An 18,853-nucleotide genomic window follows, 5' to 3' on the forward strand; every position below is an offset into this window, starting at 1 on the left:
GATTGAGACATGTCTTTTATGTGTGAAAGGGGTCATTTCCGTTTAACCACACCACTCCCTGAGATGCCACACTTTTGAGTCAATGCGTAAAGGCTGCCACAAATCACCTTTTACTGTTTGGGTTTCTGGTGAGGTGGTGCCTCTAAACCGGGAGGGTTGGGACGACAGTTGCGACCTGTTGTAGGACTGGCATAGTCGCCTACAAACATAAGTACTGTAATTCTTAAACCAGCAGTTTTGCCTAGAGCAAGAGTCCAACTACGACAGAGGTTGCTCCATCTTCCACCTCGCCACCAAATCCTGGACCGACTTCCCCCGCGCCTGGAGATCCCTCAGTGATAAGCTCGCTCTGTACAAGAATCCCTGATTTATTGATTGATTGAGAAGACAATCCTGAATTCAGAATCTGGTGAATGAACCGAGAATAATAACAATCAATCAAGGAGCTGAAAATGAGAGGGTGCGCCATGAACTGGAAGAAAGTGCATGTATTTTGGATGTGGGAGGGCAGTGACAACAAAAGTGAATGAAAAGTGGGGAGAAACTGAAAAATATCTTGACTAAAGAAAGTATACTAAAGACGATCAGGGAAGAACTAGAGCCATGCAAACAGAAAGCTAGTGGAAGTGAACAACAAACAGTCAGAAGAACTAAAGAGACTGAGTGGCCAACTGAAGGTATTTAGTACCTGAATGAACCTAGTTCATTAAAAGTGTCCCTGATCTGAGAACTTATAAATCTGAAAGTCACCAAAATAAGTTTGAAAAACTCTCATGAACATTGGTATCACAGCAAAAGACTAAATTAAATTGTTGATTAATGAACTGAAGTGACTTACTTCCACACTTTGGAAATGTATGTTTTAAACATCAGGTAATCAGACAAAGATATTAGGTTCCTGTAGGTATCCAGTAGAAGAGAATGTCCCTTCAGGTATCCATGTGAAGTTGTAGGTTTCTTTATCCTAGAATCTCAAATTAACTAATCTTTTCATAGTGGAACAAACTGAATGTTTTGCACAATTGATTCAACAAATTGATTTTTGATTTTTCCTTTTCTTTTGGTCTGACCCAAGACCATCATGGTGCCAACCACAGATAATGGTTGACAAGTTATATTAGCTGTTTTGGAACCAGCTGTACCTATAATAATGGTGAGTTTATTAGTGAGTATTAACTCTCTTGTTGAGCATTGCTTCAACTGAGATTAGATATTACCAGGAATACTTAGACGAACAATTTAGTTTTAATAAGAAAATATTACTCAAAGATGGCTCTGAAGGAACATTTCAGACAGTGTTTATTTTAGATTACTAAATGAGTGCTCCAAGGTGACAGGGGTACATAACTGTTATAGTTGCATGTATCTTTGTGCTTCTACAGCAACCTCTTACCTTTTAGTGTGATCATGAAATTGTTTTATTGTCAAGATCATTTTGAGTATTTTATGTTTGGAATTTTGAAATGCCTTTGTATGATTTGCCTATTCTTAAGTCTTTAAATCCTAATGTAGTGGCGAAGTCTATGGATCACGTGTATCATTATATGCGGCCTATATATGAGACAGCTACCCATCACCATTTGCCTATTACCTGCTGTTAGACCTGACAGCCTTAGGGTAGTCACCCCTAACTTTTTGCCTGCCTCCCTCCATTTTTTTGGACACTGTTTTTGCTGGTTTATAGACTCTGCGCACTTTACCACTGCTAACCAGTGCTAAAGTGCATATGCTCTCTCCCTTAAAACATGGTAACCTGGAATCATACCTGATTGGACTATTAATTTACTTATAAGTCCCTAGTAAGGTGCACTTTATGTGCATAGGGCTGGTAAATTAAAGGCTACTAGTGGGCCTGCAGCACTGGTTGTGCCACCCACTTAAGTAGCCCCTTTTTCCTTGTCTCAGGCCTGCCATTGCAAGGCCTGTGTGTGCAGTTTCACTGCCACCTCGACTTGGCATTTAAAAGTACTTGCCAAGCCTAGAACTCCCCTTTCTCTACATATAAGTCACCCTTAAGGTGTGCCCTAGGTAACCCCTAGGGCAGGGCGCTGTGTAGGTAAAAGGAAGGACATGTACCTGTGTAGTTATATGTCCTGGTAGTGTAAAACTCCTAAATTCGTTTTCACACTACTGAGAGGCCTGCTCCCTTCATAGGCTAACATTAGGGCTGCCCTCATACACTGTTGAAGTGGCAGCTGCTGATCTGAAAGGAGCAGGGAGGTCATATTTAGTATGGCCAGAATGGTAATACAAAGTCCTACTGACTGGTGAAGTCGGATTTAATATTACTATTCTAGAAATGCCACTTTTAGAAAGTGAGCATTTCTTTGCACTTAAATCCTTCTGTGCCTTACAATCCACGTCTGGCTGGGCTTGGTTGACAGCTCCTTGTGCATTCACTCAGACACACCCCAAACACAGGGTACTCAGCCTCACTTGCATACATCTGCATTTTGAATGAGTCTTCCTGGGCTGGGAGGGTGGAGGGTCTGCTCTCACACAAAGGACTGCCACACCCCCTACTGGGACCCTGGCAGACAGGAGTAAACTGAAAGGGGACCTGGTGCACTTCTTAGCCACTCTTTGAAGTCTCCCCCACTTCAAAGGCACATTTGGGTATAAAACAGGGCCTCTGCCCTACCTCATCAGACACTTGCTGGAGAAGAAACCTGAACCAGAAACTACATCCTGCCAAGAAGAACTGCCTGGCTGCTCAAAGGACTCACCTGTCTGCTTTCTACAAAGGACTGCTGCCTTGCTGTTGCCCTGCTGTCTTGCTGAACTCTTGTCTGGCTGTGAAAGTGCTCTCCAAGGGCTTGGATAGAGCTTGCCTCCTGTTCCTTGAAGTCTCAGGACCAAAAAGACTTCTTCCTTTCACTTGGACGCTCCGTGCGCCGAAAATTTCGACGCACAGCTTGTTTCGCGGCGAGAAAAACGCCGCACACCGACGCTGATCGACGCGACGCCCTCGGGACGATCGAGACTTCGACGCACAACCTCGCAAGGACAAAGCCGTCCGACTTTCCAGGAGAAATCGACGCGACGCCTACCGTGAGTGCGAAACTTTGACGCACGGCCTCGCAAGGACAACGCCGCCCGACTTCCAAGGAGAAATCGACGCGACGCCTGCCGTGAGACCAAAATTTCGACGCACGGCCTCGCAAGGACAACGCCGCCCGACTTCCAAGGAGAAATCGACGCAACGCCTACCGTGAGATCGAAACTTCGACGCGCAGCCCCGCAGAACCACGCGCAGCCGGAAAACAAGCAGGAGAATCCACGCACAGACCCGGGACATCTGGTAATCCCCGCGACCCACAAAAAGAGACTGTCTGCGCGCCGGAAAACGACGCCCGACTTCCCCGCGTGGAAAAGAACGACGCAAGTCTGTGTGTGCTGAGGAGAAATCGACGCACACACCCCTTTTTCCGCACATCTCTTCTCCTGTGGCCCTCCGAGGAGATTTCCCACCAGAAACCAGGTACTCTGTGCTTGAAAGACACTTTATTGCTTTTTAAAGACTTAAGACACTTTATATCACTTCCCTGTGATATTTCTACAATTTTCCATTGCAACTTTATTCTTTTTGACCTACAATTATCCTGATAAATATTATATATTTTTCTAAACACTGTGTGGTGTATTTTTGTGGTGCTATATGGTGGTATTGTATGATTTATTGCACAAATACTTTACACATTGCCTTCTAAGTTAAGCCTGACTGCTCGTGCCAAGCTACCAGAGGGTGGGCACAGGATAATCTTGGATAGTGTGTGACTTACCCTGACTAGAGTGAGGGCTTTTGCTTGGACAGAGGGTAACCTGACTGCCAACCAAAAACCCCATTTCTAACATTGGTGATCAGCGGTGAGGATAGGACTTGTATTTGTGCAGTGACATACAGTAGCTAAGTATTTCACTACCTACCCACAGTTGAAGGTCAACTTGGTTTTTTCTCTTTTTGAAAATCCGTTTTTTTTCCTGACAATTTTCAAAAACTAAATCCTCACTCAACATGTCTCTGACTGGGTCTCAGACAGGGGACTTTGACCTAGTCCAGTTGGATACATACACGGTCAAACAACTAAGAGGATTCTGCAGGGCATTAAGGGTACCCACCCAAGGGGCCTCCAGAAAGGAGGACTTTCAAGTGGCGCTGAGGGCCTGGGCAGAAGCCCATTTAGAGGATGATGAGGAAGAGGAGCCAGAAAATGGCCCCTCAGAAGGATTTTCACTATCTATGGATGGTGTTACCACTGCAATTGTGCACCCTTCCAGACCAGGGAGCAGTGTCTCCATGCAAAGCCTGACCGCAGAGGAAAGGAGAGAGGAAAGGGAGTTCCAATTGCAAATGGCAAAACTGAAAATTGAGGCGCAACAGGAGGAAAGGAGGGCAGAAAGAGAAGCCAAACAAGCTGAGGCTGAAAGAGCAGCCAAACAGATTGAAGCTGAAAGGACAGCCAAACAGATTCAAGCAGAAGCTGAAAGGGCAGCCAAACAAGCAGAAGCTGAAAGAGCAGCCAAACAAGTGGAAGCTGAAAGAGCTTTGGCTGAAAAGAAACTATTGTTGGCTCATGAACTGAGTCTCAAGGAGCTGGAGATCAAGGCAAGACAGTCTGAATCCAGCAATAATGGTGGCAGCATACAGACAGGACCTGCTGGAGAAAAGAAGGTTCGTATACCCAAAAATGTGGTGCCCAGTTTTGTGGTGGGAGATGACATAGATAAATGGTTAGCTGCTTATGAAGTTGCACTAAGGGCTCATGAGGTTCCTGAAGGGCAATGGGGGGTAGCTATGTGGGGTTATGTGCCGCCATTGGGGAGGGACACACTTCTCACATTGGATCCACCGGATCAAAACACCTACCCACTCCAGAAAGCCACTTTACTTGCCAAGTTTGGGCTGACCCCTGAGGGATACCGTCAGAGGTTCAGGGACAGCACCAAACAAACCACACAAACATGGGTAGATTTCTTTGATTTCTCTAGTAAGGCACTGAATGGATGGGTGCGGGGCAACAAAGTAGCAGATTATAAAGGTTTATATGACTTGATCCTGAGAGAGCATATGCTTAATGTTACTTATACAGATTTGCGCCAGCACCTAGTGGATAGTAAGCTGACTGATCCCAGGAAGCTTGCTGAGGAGGCGGACCTCTGGGTTAGCACCAGAGTGTCCAAAAAGGTACCTGGGGGGGACTCCCACAAAGGTGGTCAGGGTTCCCAACAGAAGAAAGAGGGGGGAGATAAACTTACAGATAAGGAACTCTCTAAAGGCCCCCAAAAGAATTCCCATGGAGGGGGTGGCAACCCTTCCTTTTCCAGATTTGGGAAAAAGCCAGGGACATTTGACAAGTCAGGAAAATCTAGCCCCAAATGCATGGAGTGTTACCAATATGGTCACTACAAAGGCGATCCACAGTGCCCCAAGAGGGCACCGTCCACTACCGGACAGGCACCTGGGTTGACTAGTGTAGCACTCGGGGGGGAGATGGACCCCACTAGCTTTGGGGAGCAGGTAGAGATTTCCCTAGTGTCCCTGGGAGAAGGAGAAATGGTGCCCAAGGCCCACATGCCCAGAAATACTTCCAAGTACCGGCAGTGGGTCACCATTGATGGGCAGAGGGTGGAGGCTCTGCGTGACACAGGAGCCAGTATGACTACTATCAAGAGTCAGCTGGTGTCAGCAGAGCAGATAATACCTAATACATTCCACCAGGTCAGAGTAGCTGACAATCGCGAGAGTCACCTACCGGTGGCTCTGGTTCCCTTTGAGTGGGGGGGGGTCTCTGGTACTCTGAAAGTAGCTGTGAGTCCTGCCATGCCTGTAGATTGTCTGTTAGGCAATGACCTTGAGCACACTGCTTGGAAAGAAGTGGAGCTCAGGTCTCACCTGGAGATGTTAGGGTTACCTGAGTGGGTCTGCATGACCACACGGTCCATGGCTGACCGAGAGAGAAGTCAAGGGCATCTGGAGCCTGGAACGATGGCCCAGAGAGCTGCCAGGAGGAGGGACCAGGGGTGCGGGAAACCGGCCCCAGCTGTCCCCACAGTGGCTGACGGGGCTCCTGAGGAGGAGGCTTCCGAGCCAACTGGGGAAGACATTGCCGCCCTAGGTGACTTACCTGAGCTTGCTGGCTGGCAAGTTGAGGGTGGACCCACCAGGGAGGAATTCTGCAAGGCGCAGAAAGAATGTCCCACTCTAGAAGGTTTGAGGAAACAAGCCTCAAACCAGGCAGCCGGCGACGCCTCTGGCGATCACCACCTATATTGGGAGAATGATCTCCTCTACAGTGAGCCTAAGGTTCCGGGCTTTGGGGCAGCACGTGTGCTGGTGGTCCCCCAATGTTACCGAACCTTCCTACTGGGTCTGGCTCACGACATTCCCCTGGCAGGACATTTGGGGCAGGGCAAGACCTTTAACAGGCTTGTCACCCACTTTTATTGGCCCAAAATGAGGACACACTCAGACAAGTTCTGCAGATCCTGTCCTACCTGCCAGGCCAGTGGTAAAGCAGGAAAAAGGGTTAAAACCCCCCTGATTCCACTTCCTGTCGTTGGCACCCCCTTTGAAAGGGTGGGCATCGACATTGTTGGTCCCTTGGACCCCAAAACTGCCTTAGGCAACAGGTTCATCCTGGTTTTGGTGGACCATGCCACCCGTTACCCAGAGGCAATCCCTCTAAGGACAGTAACTGCACCGGTGGTGGCCAGAACCCTGATGGGGATATTTACCCGTATGGGATTCCCCAAGGAAATAGTGTCTGACAGAGGCACTAACTTCATGTCTGCATACATGAAGTCTCTGTGGGATGCGTGTGGTGTAACTTACAAGTTCACCACACCCTATCACCCCCAGACGAATGGTCTTGTGGAGAGATTCAACAAGACCCTGAAAGGCATGATTGGTGGCCTCCCTGAGGCCATGAGGCGTAAGTGGGACGTCCTCTTACCATGCCTTCTCTTTGCTTATAGAGAGGTCCCCCAGAGAGGGGTAGGGTTCAGTCCCTTTGAACTTCTCTATGGGTACCCTGTCAGGGGACCCTTAAGCATTGTCCAGGAGGGATTGGAGAAAGCTCCAAAGACACCCCCTCAGGATGTGGTCAGCTATATGTTGGCCCTCCGCAACCAGATGACCCGCTTCTGGAAAGAAGCCCAAGATAACCTTGAGGCCAGTCAAGAGGTGATGAAACAATGGTATGACCAGAAGGCCACCCTGGTAGAGTTTCAACCTGGAGACAAAGTGTGGGTAATGGAGCCAGTAGAGCCCAGAGCTCTCCAGGACCGCTGGTCTGGCCCATTTGAAATAAAGGAGCGGAAAGGGGAGGCCACTTACCTAGTGGACCTCAAAACCCCTAGGAATCCCCTAAGGGTGCTCCATGTGAACTGACTAAAAGCTCATTTTGAGAAGTCGGAGATCAACATGCTTCTGGTCACAGATGAAGGAACGGAAGAGGAGAGTGAGCCTCTCCCCGACCTCCTCTCTGCCCAAGAAGGTGATGGGTCAGTAAGCGGGGTCATTCTGTCTGACTCCCTGACTCTAAATCAGAAAGGAGACTGTTATGAGCTGTTGGAGCAGTTCTCCCCCCTGTTCTCCCTTACTCCTGGGCTGACCCAGCTCTGTGTTCATGATATTGACACAGGTGACAGTCTCCCTGTGAAAAACAAAATTTACAGGTTGTCGGATAAGGTGAAGGCCAGCATCAAGGAGGAGGTCTCCAAGATGTTGACTCTAGGGGTCATTGTGAAATCCAGTAGTCCCTGGGCCAGCCCAGTGGTATTGGTCCCTAAGGCTACTGCCCCAGGTGCGAAGCCAGAACTCCGGTTCTGTGTGGACTACCGGGGTCTCAACTCAGTCACCCGGACTGATGCTCACCCCATCCCCCGAGCTGATGAGCTCGTGGACAGGCTAGGCGCTGCCAAGTTCCTGAGTACGTTTGATCTTACTTCAGGGTACTGGCAGATCGGCCTAACTGAGGGGGCCAAGGAAAGATCCGCATTTTCAACCCCGGATGGCCATTACCAGTTCCGGGTGATGCCGTTTGGGTTGAAAAATGCCCCCGCTACCTTCCAACGGTTGGTTAACGGGGTCCTAGCTGGCAAGGATGCCTTCTGTGCAGCCTACCTGGATGACATAGCTGTCTACAGTTCCAGCTGGGAGGAACACCTGCTTCACCTCAAGGAGGTGCTTCAGGCCCTGCAACAGGCAGGCCTGACCATCAAGGCCAGTAAGTGCCAGATTGGGCAGGGTTCCGTGGTGTACTTAGGACACCTAGTGGGTGGTGGCAAGGTGCAGCCACTCCAGGCCAAGATTGAAACTATCAAGGCCTGGCAACCACCCCGAACACAGACGGAGGTGAGAGCCTTTCTAGGCCTCACGGGATACTACCGCCGATTTGTCAAGGGCTATGGTACCATTGTAACACCCTTGACAGAACTCACTTCCAAGAAGCAACCTAGGTTGGTGAATTGGACAGAGGCTTGTCAGAAAGCCTTTGACGCCCTGAAGGAAGCCATGTGCACGGCCCCCGTACTCATGGCCCCTGACTACTCCCAGGAATTTATTGTGCAGACAGACGCTTCAGAGCATGGCATAGGGGCAGTCCTAGCACAGCTGAATGAGGAGGGCAGAGATCAACCGGTAGTCTTTATTAGCAGAAGGCTATTACCACGGGAACAGAGGTGGAGTGCTATTGAACGAGAAGCTTTTGCTGTGGTCTGGGCACTAAAGAAGCTAAGACCCTACCTGTTTGGGACTCACTTCCGGGTTCAGACAGACCACAGGCCCCTCAGATGGCTCATGCAGATGAGGGGCGAGAATCCAAAACTCTTGAGGTGGTCCATTTCCCTACAGGGGATGGACTTTACTGTGGAACATCGCCCAGGGGTTGACCACGCCAATGCTGATGGTCTCTCCAGGTACTTCCGCCTTAGCGATGAGAGCTCCCAGGAGGTCGGGTAGCTCTCCCCACTTTCAGCTGGGGGGGACACATGTTAGACCTGACAGCCTTAGGGTAGTCACCCCTAACTTTTTGCCTGCCTCCCTCCATTTTTTTGGACACTGTTTTTGCTGGTTTATAGACTCTGCGCACTTTACCACTGCTAACCAGTGCTAAAGTGCATATGCTCTCTCCCTTAAAACATGGTAACCTGGAATCATACCTGATTGGACTATTAATTTACTTATAAGTCCCTAGTAAGGTGCACTTTATGTGCATAGGGCTGGTAAATTAAAGGCTACTAGTGGGCCTGCAGCACTGGTTGTGCCACCCACTTAAGTAGCCCCTTTTTCCTTGTCTCAGGCCTGCCATTGCAAGGCCTGTGTGTGCAGTTTCACTGCCACCTCGACTTGGCATTTAAAAGTACTTGCCAAGCCTAGAACTCCCCTTTCTCTACATATAAGTCACCCTTAAGGTGTGCCCTAGGTAACCCCTAGGGCAGGGTGCTGTGTAGGTAAAAGGCAGGACATGTACCTGTGTAGTTATATGTCCTGGTAGTGTAAAACTCCTAAATTCGTTTTCACACTACTGAGAGGCCTGCTCCCTTCATAGGCTAACATTAGGGCTGCCCTCATACACTGTTGAAGTGGCAGCTGCTGATCTGAAAGGAGCAGGGAAGTCATATTTAGTATGGCCAGAATGGTAATACAAAGTCCTACTGACTGGTGAAGTCGGATTTAATATTACTATTCTAGAAATGCCACTTTTAGAAAGTGAGCATTTCTTTGCACTTAAATCCTTCTGTGCCTTACAATCCACGTCTGGCTGGGCTTGGTTGACAGCTCCTTGTGCATTCACTCAGACACACCCCAAACACAGGGTACTCAGCCTCACTTGCATACATCTGCATTTTGAATGGGTCTTCCTGGGCTGGGAGGGTGGAGGGTCTGCTCTCACACAAAGGACTGCCACACCCCCTACTGGGACCCTGGCAGACAGGAGTAAACTGAAAGGGGACCTGGTGCACTTCTTAGCCACTCTTTGAAGTCTCCCCCACTTCAAAGGCACATTTGGGTATAAAACAGGGCCTCTGCCCTACCTCATCAGACACTTGCTGGAGAAGAAACCTGAACCAGAAACTACATCCTGCCAAGAAGAACTGCCTGGCTGCTCAAAGGACTCACCTGTCTGCTTTCTACAAAGGACTGCTGCCTTGCTGTTGCCCTGCTGTCTTGCTGAACTCTGTCTGGCTGTGAAAGTGCTCTCCAAGGGCTTGGATAGAGCTTGCCTCCTGTTCCTTGAAGTCTCAGGACCAAAAAGACTTCTTCCTTTCACTTGGACGCTCCGTGCGCCGAAAATTTCGACGCACAGCTTGTTTCGCGGCGAGAAAAACGCCGCACACCGACGCTGATCGACGCGACGCCCTCGGGACGATCGAGACTTCGACGCACAACCTCGCAAGGACAAAGCCGCCCGACTTTCCAGGAGAAATCGACGCAACGCCTACCGTGAGTGCGAAACTTTGACGCACGGCCCCGCAGAACGACGCGCAGCCGGAAAACAAGCAAGGACAACGCCGCCCGACTTCCAAGGAGAAATCCACGCGACGCCTGCCGTGAGACCAAAATTTCGACGCACGGCCTCGCAAGGACAACGCCGCCCGACTTCCAAGGAGAAATCGACGCGACGCCTACCGTGAGATCGAAACTTCGACGCGCAGCCCCGCAGAACGACGCGCAGCCGGAAAACAAGCAGGAGAATCCACGCACAGACCCGGGACATCTGGTAATCCCCGCGACCCACAAAAAGAGACTGTCTGCGCGCCGGAAAACGACGCCTGACTTCCCCGCGTGGAAAAGAACGACGCAAGTCTGTGTTTGCTGAGGAGAAATTGACGCACACACCCCTTTTTCCGCACATCTCTTCTCCTGTGGCCCTCCGAGGAGATTTCCCACCAGAAACCAGGTACTCTGTGCTTGAAAGACACTTTATTGCTTTTTAAAGACTTAAGACACTTTATATCACTTCCCTGTGATATTTCTACAATTTTCCATTGCAACTTTATTCTTTTTGACCTACAATTATCCTGATAAATATTATATATTTTTCTAAACACTGTGTGGTGTATTTTTGTGGTGCTATATGGTGGTATTGTATGATTTATTGCACAAATACTTTACACATTGCCTTCTAAGTTAAGCCTGACTGCTCGTGCCAAGCTACCAGAGGGTGGGCACGGGATCATCTTGGATAGTGTGTGACTTACCCTGACTAGAGTGAGGGCTTTTGCTTGGACAGAGGGTAACCTGACTGCCAACCAAAAACCCCATTTCTAACACCTGCTCTCTTTCTTGCACTATAATAATGAGTTATTTTTTTATTGTCAAGATCATTTTTACTATAATTTTTGGAATTGTGATAAGCCTTTACATGATGTTCCTATGTGTACATCTTTAATTCCAAATGTATGGACAAAGTCTGTGGATCAAGCGCATGAATCATTATATGAGGCCAAATTATCACTGTTAATCGTGTTAATTTTAAAACTTCCTGTAGGTTGAATAGGGCTGAGAAAGACTTTATAGATTAATTGAATGAGCGGAATTCGAAGGCTGAAGAAAGAGTAAGGAAAGACGTGGTTAGGAAAATGAAAAGAAAGAATAAGCAGTTAGGAGTTAGGAATATATCTGAAATTTAGCTTGGTTTTACAAAAGAGGGGGAATTTGTGTGCGATAAAACAAGGAGATTAGTTTCAAAGGCCAGAGATGGTGGGTTGAAATGATTGTCTACAATAGTCTCGAGCTAGGGGTGAACAAGTTCTATCAGGGGAAGAACCTGCTATTTAGTATGTTTGTATAAGGAATGTTAGAGAGGTGAAGGATTTAGAAGAGAAAGGCAAATGGGAAGTGATAGATAAAGGATTTTCAAAGGCTGGAGAGTTGGTTTAGTGGCATTGGAGGAGGAATGCTAAAGAGCATATTGACACCAATACTAATTCTTATGATTTGTATGATACGCATTTGTTTTTATAAGAGGAATCATAATGATTTTGGCAAAGGGTGAGTCAAACTGCAGGATAGCAAAGAAGCTGACAGCAACAAGAGTAAGAAAGAGGTTGAGGGATGGGATTGAGCTAAATGACATCCAAGACAAACTCCATTACAAACTGAAAAGGCTGGAGGAGTCCACATACAAGCTAAGAAAATTGGCAACGTCTGTGTAATGGGAAAATTCAATAAGGGAGAATGTGATTTGTGGTGATTCCCAGAAACACTAGAGAGAGAAATTTGGATATGTTTTTACATATTAAATGTGTCCATAAACACATTATTGAAATTGATGCTAATGCTGTTTATAGAGAAAAAGTATGTTTATTCAATTTTAGATTGACTATAGCTATTGTAGGCTTTCAAAATCTCTAATGTTATGTGCCAACTTGTTATATGGCACATGAACATCTGTATTTCTAGTTAAGCTGGAGTTCTATTTGTTGAACACAGTGTTCTTTTTCCTTTGGTCCCATGTGAAGATATGTTTTGTGATTATCATGAGATGTTTTAATGAATGGCACCTTCAAAGAGACACTTGCAGTGTGTAGACTAGTCCAAGGATCATATCTAGTTACAGATAGTGTAAACTTGAAGAACGCAGAGAAAAGCTTATAGTATGAAAAAACCTTGAGAATCTGTTGAATATGTAATTGTATTATCTTGTTTTACACTGACTGGACAATTTTCATGAGAACTGCATGCATGTTGTGCGAAATGCTCGATGCCTTTGTTTTCAGATAGACCATTAGCATGCCCACTCAGTGAGAGGGCTAATTGCTGTTTTCTGCTATTTCTTTTGCCCTTTAAAGGCAACTTCATTTAGAATGTCCTATGATTTATAAGATACAGTTTGACTTGCTTATTATTTGATGCTTGTGCATTTTGATTATTAACTCCTGCTAAAAGTCTGTAAACCATTAACTTTTTTTAAAAAACCTGTGTAATGCCATAATATTCTGTGTTTCTCTTGTGGAGCCTAGTTTGCTAAATGTATAATTGAATGTATTTGTTGACGAGGCCTCCGGTATGGAGCACCAAAATCCTAAGGGGGTTAACACTGCTCCTAGTCCGTTGAGATAGGCTCTTTAAAGCATCTGAATTTGACACCAAAGAAAAACACTGATGGTGCTTTGCATAGTGCTTGCAAATACCCTTGCAATTAAAACCGGGGTGAAGTTTACTTCATTTGTATTGGAAATCCGTGACCCTCTTCTGTGAAAACATCCTGGTCTCAAGTACAAAACTGCATAAACACAGTGTATGCACAAAGACTTACAGTACTCTCAGATGTACCTCATGAATTTATGCATTTTGCATGCTTTGTGGCTGAGGCATATTAAATACAAATGCTTAATAGTATGTTTTCCAGGACTATATCAGATCGTTAGCTGAAAAAGATTTGATAAGAAAAATGTGCTCATGTTACTATTGGTAATCACCGTTTTTTGTCACCAACTGGGTTCTAATTGTATTTCATTCTCATTTATGACTTTTGGTGTATGTGCTATGTTTCTTTGCTTAGTAATACATTTCTTATAACACCAGACGGATAATAAGAAATGGCCTTTGACATTGAATTGAACGTTTCAGATACACCTATGGAAAGCCTGTGAAAGGAACTGCAGTGGTAACTCTGTTTCCCGAATCAGCAGAGAATACGAGAAGTCCCATCAAGAAAACATATGAGGTGAATTTTTCTCTATTTTTCAGGTACCAAAACAGCTCTGTAATAGGTGTATTATTGCAGCTCTTTTCAACCATCTTAAAGCTCTACTAGTAAAATCTCCAACTTTGTAAAGATTTAAACAAGACATGTAACCATGTGGAGAGCAGGTGTGGATTTGCTGAGACAATGTAGCTTCAACAATTATAGTAATTGTGTGTTAGTTTTCAGTGAGGCCCTAGTGTATTCCACTGCTTACAATCTTTCAAATCAGACTATTTCTCAGTGTGAGCTCAGAATCCCATTGCATGTAAAAATAAAAAATAAAATAAAAAAGCAACAGAATAAATTGGTCTTACTGCAGACACACACCATAAATGACTGTTGAACCAACATAGTGAGAATGCTTATATGCAATGTGATACTGACTTTAAAATAGGAAAAATAGGGAAGATTGTGAAATGAAAGACGAAGTACCAAAATGCACTAGCGTCTAACGGAGGGCCAACCGCAGATTAAAAAAGATGGTTGAGCTACCTTTTCTGACAGCAATCACACCACCTCTTCATACAAGACAGAAAATATGTGGTGATATTGTGTGATATGTTTATCCAAATCACAGAGAAATCACAAAAGTCTCACACTGAGGGAACATAGCCTTACATCAGCTTTGCCTGTGCAATTGGAACGTAAGGATGCGTATTCAAAACACCTATGATTAGAGGAAAATAACAAATCAAAATGTATTTATATTTTAAATTAACAATAGTTATCTAAGTCTTTCAAATGCTTCTTATTTTTGTGATATATTTAGCCTTTTGATGAACTCTGAAGTTTATCTTTGAATGTATAGGCAATGAATGTCTTTTGGTATTTTAGGACTCATTCCTTTGGATAGACTGCATATCTGCTCTTGAACGTAAACTACCTCTGTACACATCCATGGTACCAGGAATTTAGCATAACATTGACCTTTTTAAAAAGCTAAGACACCCCACTGTACCACACCGTAGGATTTAATTATGGAAATAAAGTATTGTGATACACTGTACCCTTAAATATGCCACTAGACCCACTTGAAATTGATTGAGAGTAAAAATATGTTTTCTACAGTTCCCATCATTATATATTTCCTCAAAGGATATTCATTGTTTTAAACAGTGGTGACTACTGAATATAGTCTCTTTACTTTCAGAGGTTTTTGTTATAACAAAGTTCATGTAAAATTAGGAATACTAAAACAGGTTTGTTATGTTTCATATATTTGCAGAACTTTCTGAGGCATCATTATTTACTATTCCAGTCATTAATGAATGGTATACTTACCATGCCAGACAATATTGTCTAGTTAGAGAGATGTTACATGAGGCAATCACTATCTCCCAGACAGTAAAAAGGAAGTTCTCACCTGGAGTTACACAGAAATGCAGGGTCTATGCTGGTTAAGAGCGACCATGCATGTTTTCTACATAGATTGAGACTTCTGTAGCCCCCTCACTGAGGAAGGATGTAGTCCTGTTCAGCTCCCTTGGAATGTTTTAGGTCTCAAGGAACTGGCACTTTGCACAATGATAGCATCAAATCTCCAACAATATATATATGGTTTTGAGATCATTACAAATGTAAATGTGATCTTGTTAAGCAGGAACAGGATGATTCTGGTGCTTTTTCAGTTCCACTGGGGCAATCCCTCCGCCTAGACAACCAGCGTTATAGCTAGGTGTGCCTCAATTGGCAAAGATTCTCTCCCTTTGCACATAGCACTGCAACTTAAGAATTATTACTGTTGTGGAAACAAAATGCCCACAATGTGATATTTGCTTCAAATTCATGGGGCACATTCTATTTTGCAGAATATCTATAAGTCCTCATATAGCCTTTTTAACATATGTGACTATGAGTGGTGTGACGAATAGCAAAATAACTGTAAATCAAAAGCAGTTCAGAATGTTTTTTGTGGTTGTAACTTGGGTTTATTTATTCCAATGTCCTAGAGGTAGATGCTATTGCAGAGCTATGGTAAAGGTTCACACTCATATCTGTAAACATTTGGTAACAGTTTTTGAATATCTGTATTTTATGTATATTTGTATTTATAATAATGAATAGTTTTTTACACAAAGGGAACTAAAATAAATATTTGTGTTTGTTCTAGATAAACGGATCTGTAAAGTTCTCCTTTGGTACTGCAGAGCTAAATTATTTAATCAAGTTTTATAAAGAGAAGCATGGTGTCAGATATTCAACAATGTATTTGGATATTGTAGCTGTGGTCACTGAAACACTTACAGGTATCTTGTACGAAATAGTATACTATCATTGTTTTGAGCGGTGGGTACCTAAGGCATCAAAACATAGTGTGGTTGTACAGTAATTGAAGCATGTCACGCAATTGGTGGTGTAGAGAATTACACAATTGTGTTATGGCCAAAATGTGAGTTCATTTTATAAGTTCCCTTAGTTTTGGTAGAACGTTTTAAATATAAAAAAATAGGGATTACAGTTACAAAATGAACTTTTGCAGCTTAACCATTTTCAAAGTAAAACTTCCAAACAAGCCAAAGTTTATTTAAAGCCATAACATATACTCCACTAAAAGATTAGATAGATGGCTTGTGCTGTAAATATTTTTTCGCTTTTCACAGTAATGATTATTTAATAAACAGTTATAATTTATGTTCATGGGTTTGGCAAAACATTGCCACATTTAAATAAACAAACTGTTAATGTTCTTTTTAGTTGGCATCGGCTGTTAAAGTGTTATAATGTTAATTGCCACATTTTGTCAATCCGTTCCAACCTTCATAACTAGTGGTTCTTGTGTTTTTACGAACCAAGCACAACTTTTCATCAATTTGGTATGTTTATAATCTTTGTAGTGGCTGCTATAAAGTTGTGTAAGTAATTCAATACTTTTACCAAGCTAATCACAGTTCTTGGTTTATATAACTTCTATGGCCTGTAACAAGCTATAGATTTAGTAGTAATTTAATACTGACACTTTCTTAAGAACTACATTAATTACAAATTGATAACTATGTTATCTGATTTAATCAGTTCTCTTCATATATATTAAGCATTCATATTGTACTGTTTAAGTGTATTACTATTTCTGTTTTATTTTTATTTACTGTTGAAAGGATCACAAATCTTTCTTCAGAATCTTAATAATGAAAGCAGTATGGTTAAAGATCGTAGGGACCAATATGTGACACCTTACTACATGTGATCATGTGTGTTAATGCCTCTTCACCCAGGTTATTTATAAATGAGATATACTAGCAAACAAACAATTACTTTCAATTGTAGATGTGGACATCGCTGTGCTTCAGCTTCCTAAATGATGTTAAGATTGCATCTGCATTTGTGATTTGAAATGCATTCATTCATAATTAGAGGCAAAATGATTGCCAAAAAGGTAGAGGAGATTATTATTTTGAAAAACGTATATAAAACATTTGAGTCAATATATTTTCACAGTGGTTATCCTTCTATTCATCAACTGCAAAAAATGTAACTCCAGTTTTAGGTTAATATACCAGTGAAACCATAGATACATTATCTAATATGCTATGCTATAATTCAGATATTGAAATGCAACAATTGAAACTTTCTAACTGATAATGACGCTTCTAGGCCCAACAACATTATTACAGGGCAGGGATCTTAATAAATGCAGCAGTTAGGAACACTATGAAGTTATTTCAAAGAACTTGAGTAAAAATATATTATGTCAGCTTGTCTTTGCTTCTATAGAATTTGCGAGGAGAAAAGTTACACAGGGCAGAAGATGGGAGGGGCGAATACATGGGTGAATGAGAGGCAGAGTCAGAGCAGCATCCATTTTATCCAAACTAATTTATATAAATGTGGAGCAGCTAAAATACATTAATAAACACCTATTTCTAAATGTGTTTAAAATGTAGGTGTATTATCTCAGCATTTGTATATTAGATCCAACATAAAAATCATTATTCATCATTTTTATTTTTTACATAAATATAAACCTAGAAAAAACTCTTCCCCGATTATTCTATATTCATAAAAACTTGTTAATAAAACTTTACTAATCGGGAAAATTGTTTATTCTGTGTCACTTTCTGTTCCTTCTGGAATTCTCCCTTGCCATCTTCAGCTGATTTTAGACATGATCCTTAATAAAGTCCATCTCATACTTCTTAGACCTCTTCTTTGTCATTAAACCTTTGCTACCCCTATTTCTAATATTAAGGTTGGAAAAGATTAACAAAAGAAATAAGACGATTGCACAGACCATTATAATTATTATAGGTGCTAGAATTAATCTTAAAATACTGCTACCCAAATTATGTATTCATTCACCAACCTTACTAAAACCCTTGCCTATCTTATTAACCTAGGAACTGACAGTTTCCCATAGCCCAGTCTCTTTTGAAAGATTGAAGAACATGAAAGATGTTAGTTATGGTATTATTATAAGGATTAATAACTCTACTATTGTCTGGAAAAAACATTCAATAGGTCTTGGCCTTTATTACGGTGCAATCTCCACCAGGAAAATTCCTACTGCTAAGGGATTCTGCATTACCATAGCCCTAAAATAAATCATTTCTGCATTTACCTGATCAAAGCTCTAGCTGTATCTACTGCAATCTATCAAATAAAATAGATAGACATCTAATTTTCACATCGTTCATTGTTACATCTATAGAATAAATCATAGCCACTAATATATTTCAAGCTACCTTTCAAAAGCTCAGTTTCACTCTTTTCAGATCCACTGCATTATCCATTTCATTCATATGATAAGCTTTAGAAAACTCTAAAACCAAATAACAAGAACCAAATCAATTAGGTACCAAATTGAAGTAAGCAGTCTTTCCATAAAAATAATAAATTCATCTCAAGATTGGCTCCCCCCAACACATAATGTCCACTTACTTCATATCTTCATTCACACCCTTTCTCTCCTACATTTCCTTTGACAAACCATAACTAATTCATCCCTTTGATCCTGCCCCATCCTTAGCCTAGGATATATATTTGACTATCTAAATTCTTCCTCTTTACTTGTTCTCTTTAATTGTTGCTTGTTCTTTACTTGTTCCATTATAACGGTTACTTCTTTCCAGTCAGTCACCACTTCCATTCCTCTCTTTATATTTCCTAATAAACTAATGTACTTCTTTACTCAAACAACACACATACTCCTGTGTAGTAGT

General features: G+C 43.1%; 1 protein-coding gene across 1 annotated transcript in view; it reads left to right on the forward strand.

Annotated features, from left to right (window-relative positions):
• LOC138296505 (CD109 antigen-like) overlaps window positions 1-18,853 on the forward strand; it is a 775,136-nt gene that overhangs the window by 212,025 nt on the left and 544,258 nt on the right. Inside the window, exons 8-9 of the mRNA XM_069235676.1 lie at window positions 13,580-13,676; window positions 15,808-15,943. Coding sequence (XP_069091777.1) covers window positions 13,580-13,676; window positions 15,808-15,943 — 233 coding nt within the window. The remainder of the gene's footprint in view (window positions 1-13,579; window positions 13,677-15,807; window positions 15,944-18,853) is intronic.

Source organism: Pleurodeles waltl, chromosome 5, assembly GCF_031143425.1.
Source record: "Pleurodeles waltl isolate 20211129_DDA chromosome 5, aPleWal1.hap1.20221129, whole genome shotgun sequence".
In the NCBI taxonomy this organism is placed as follows: Eukaryota; Metazoa; Chordata; class Amphibia; order Caudata; family Salamandridae; genus Pleurodeles; species Pleurodeles waltl.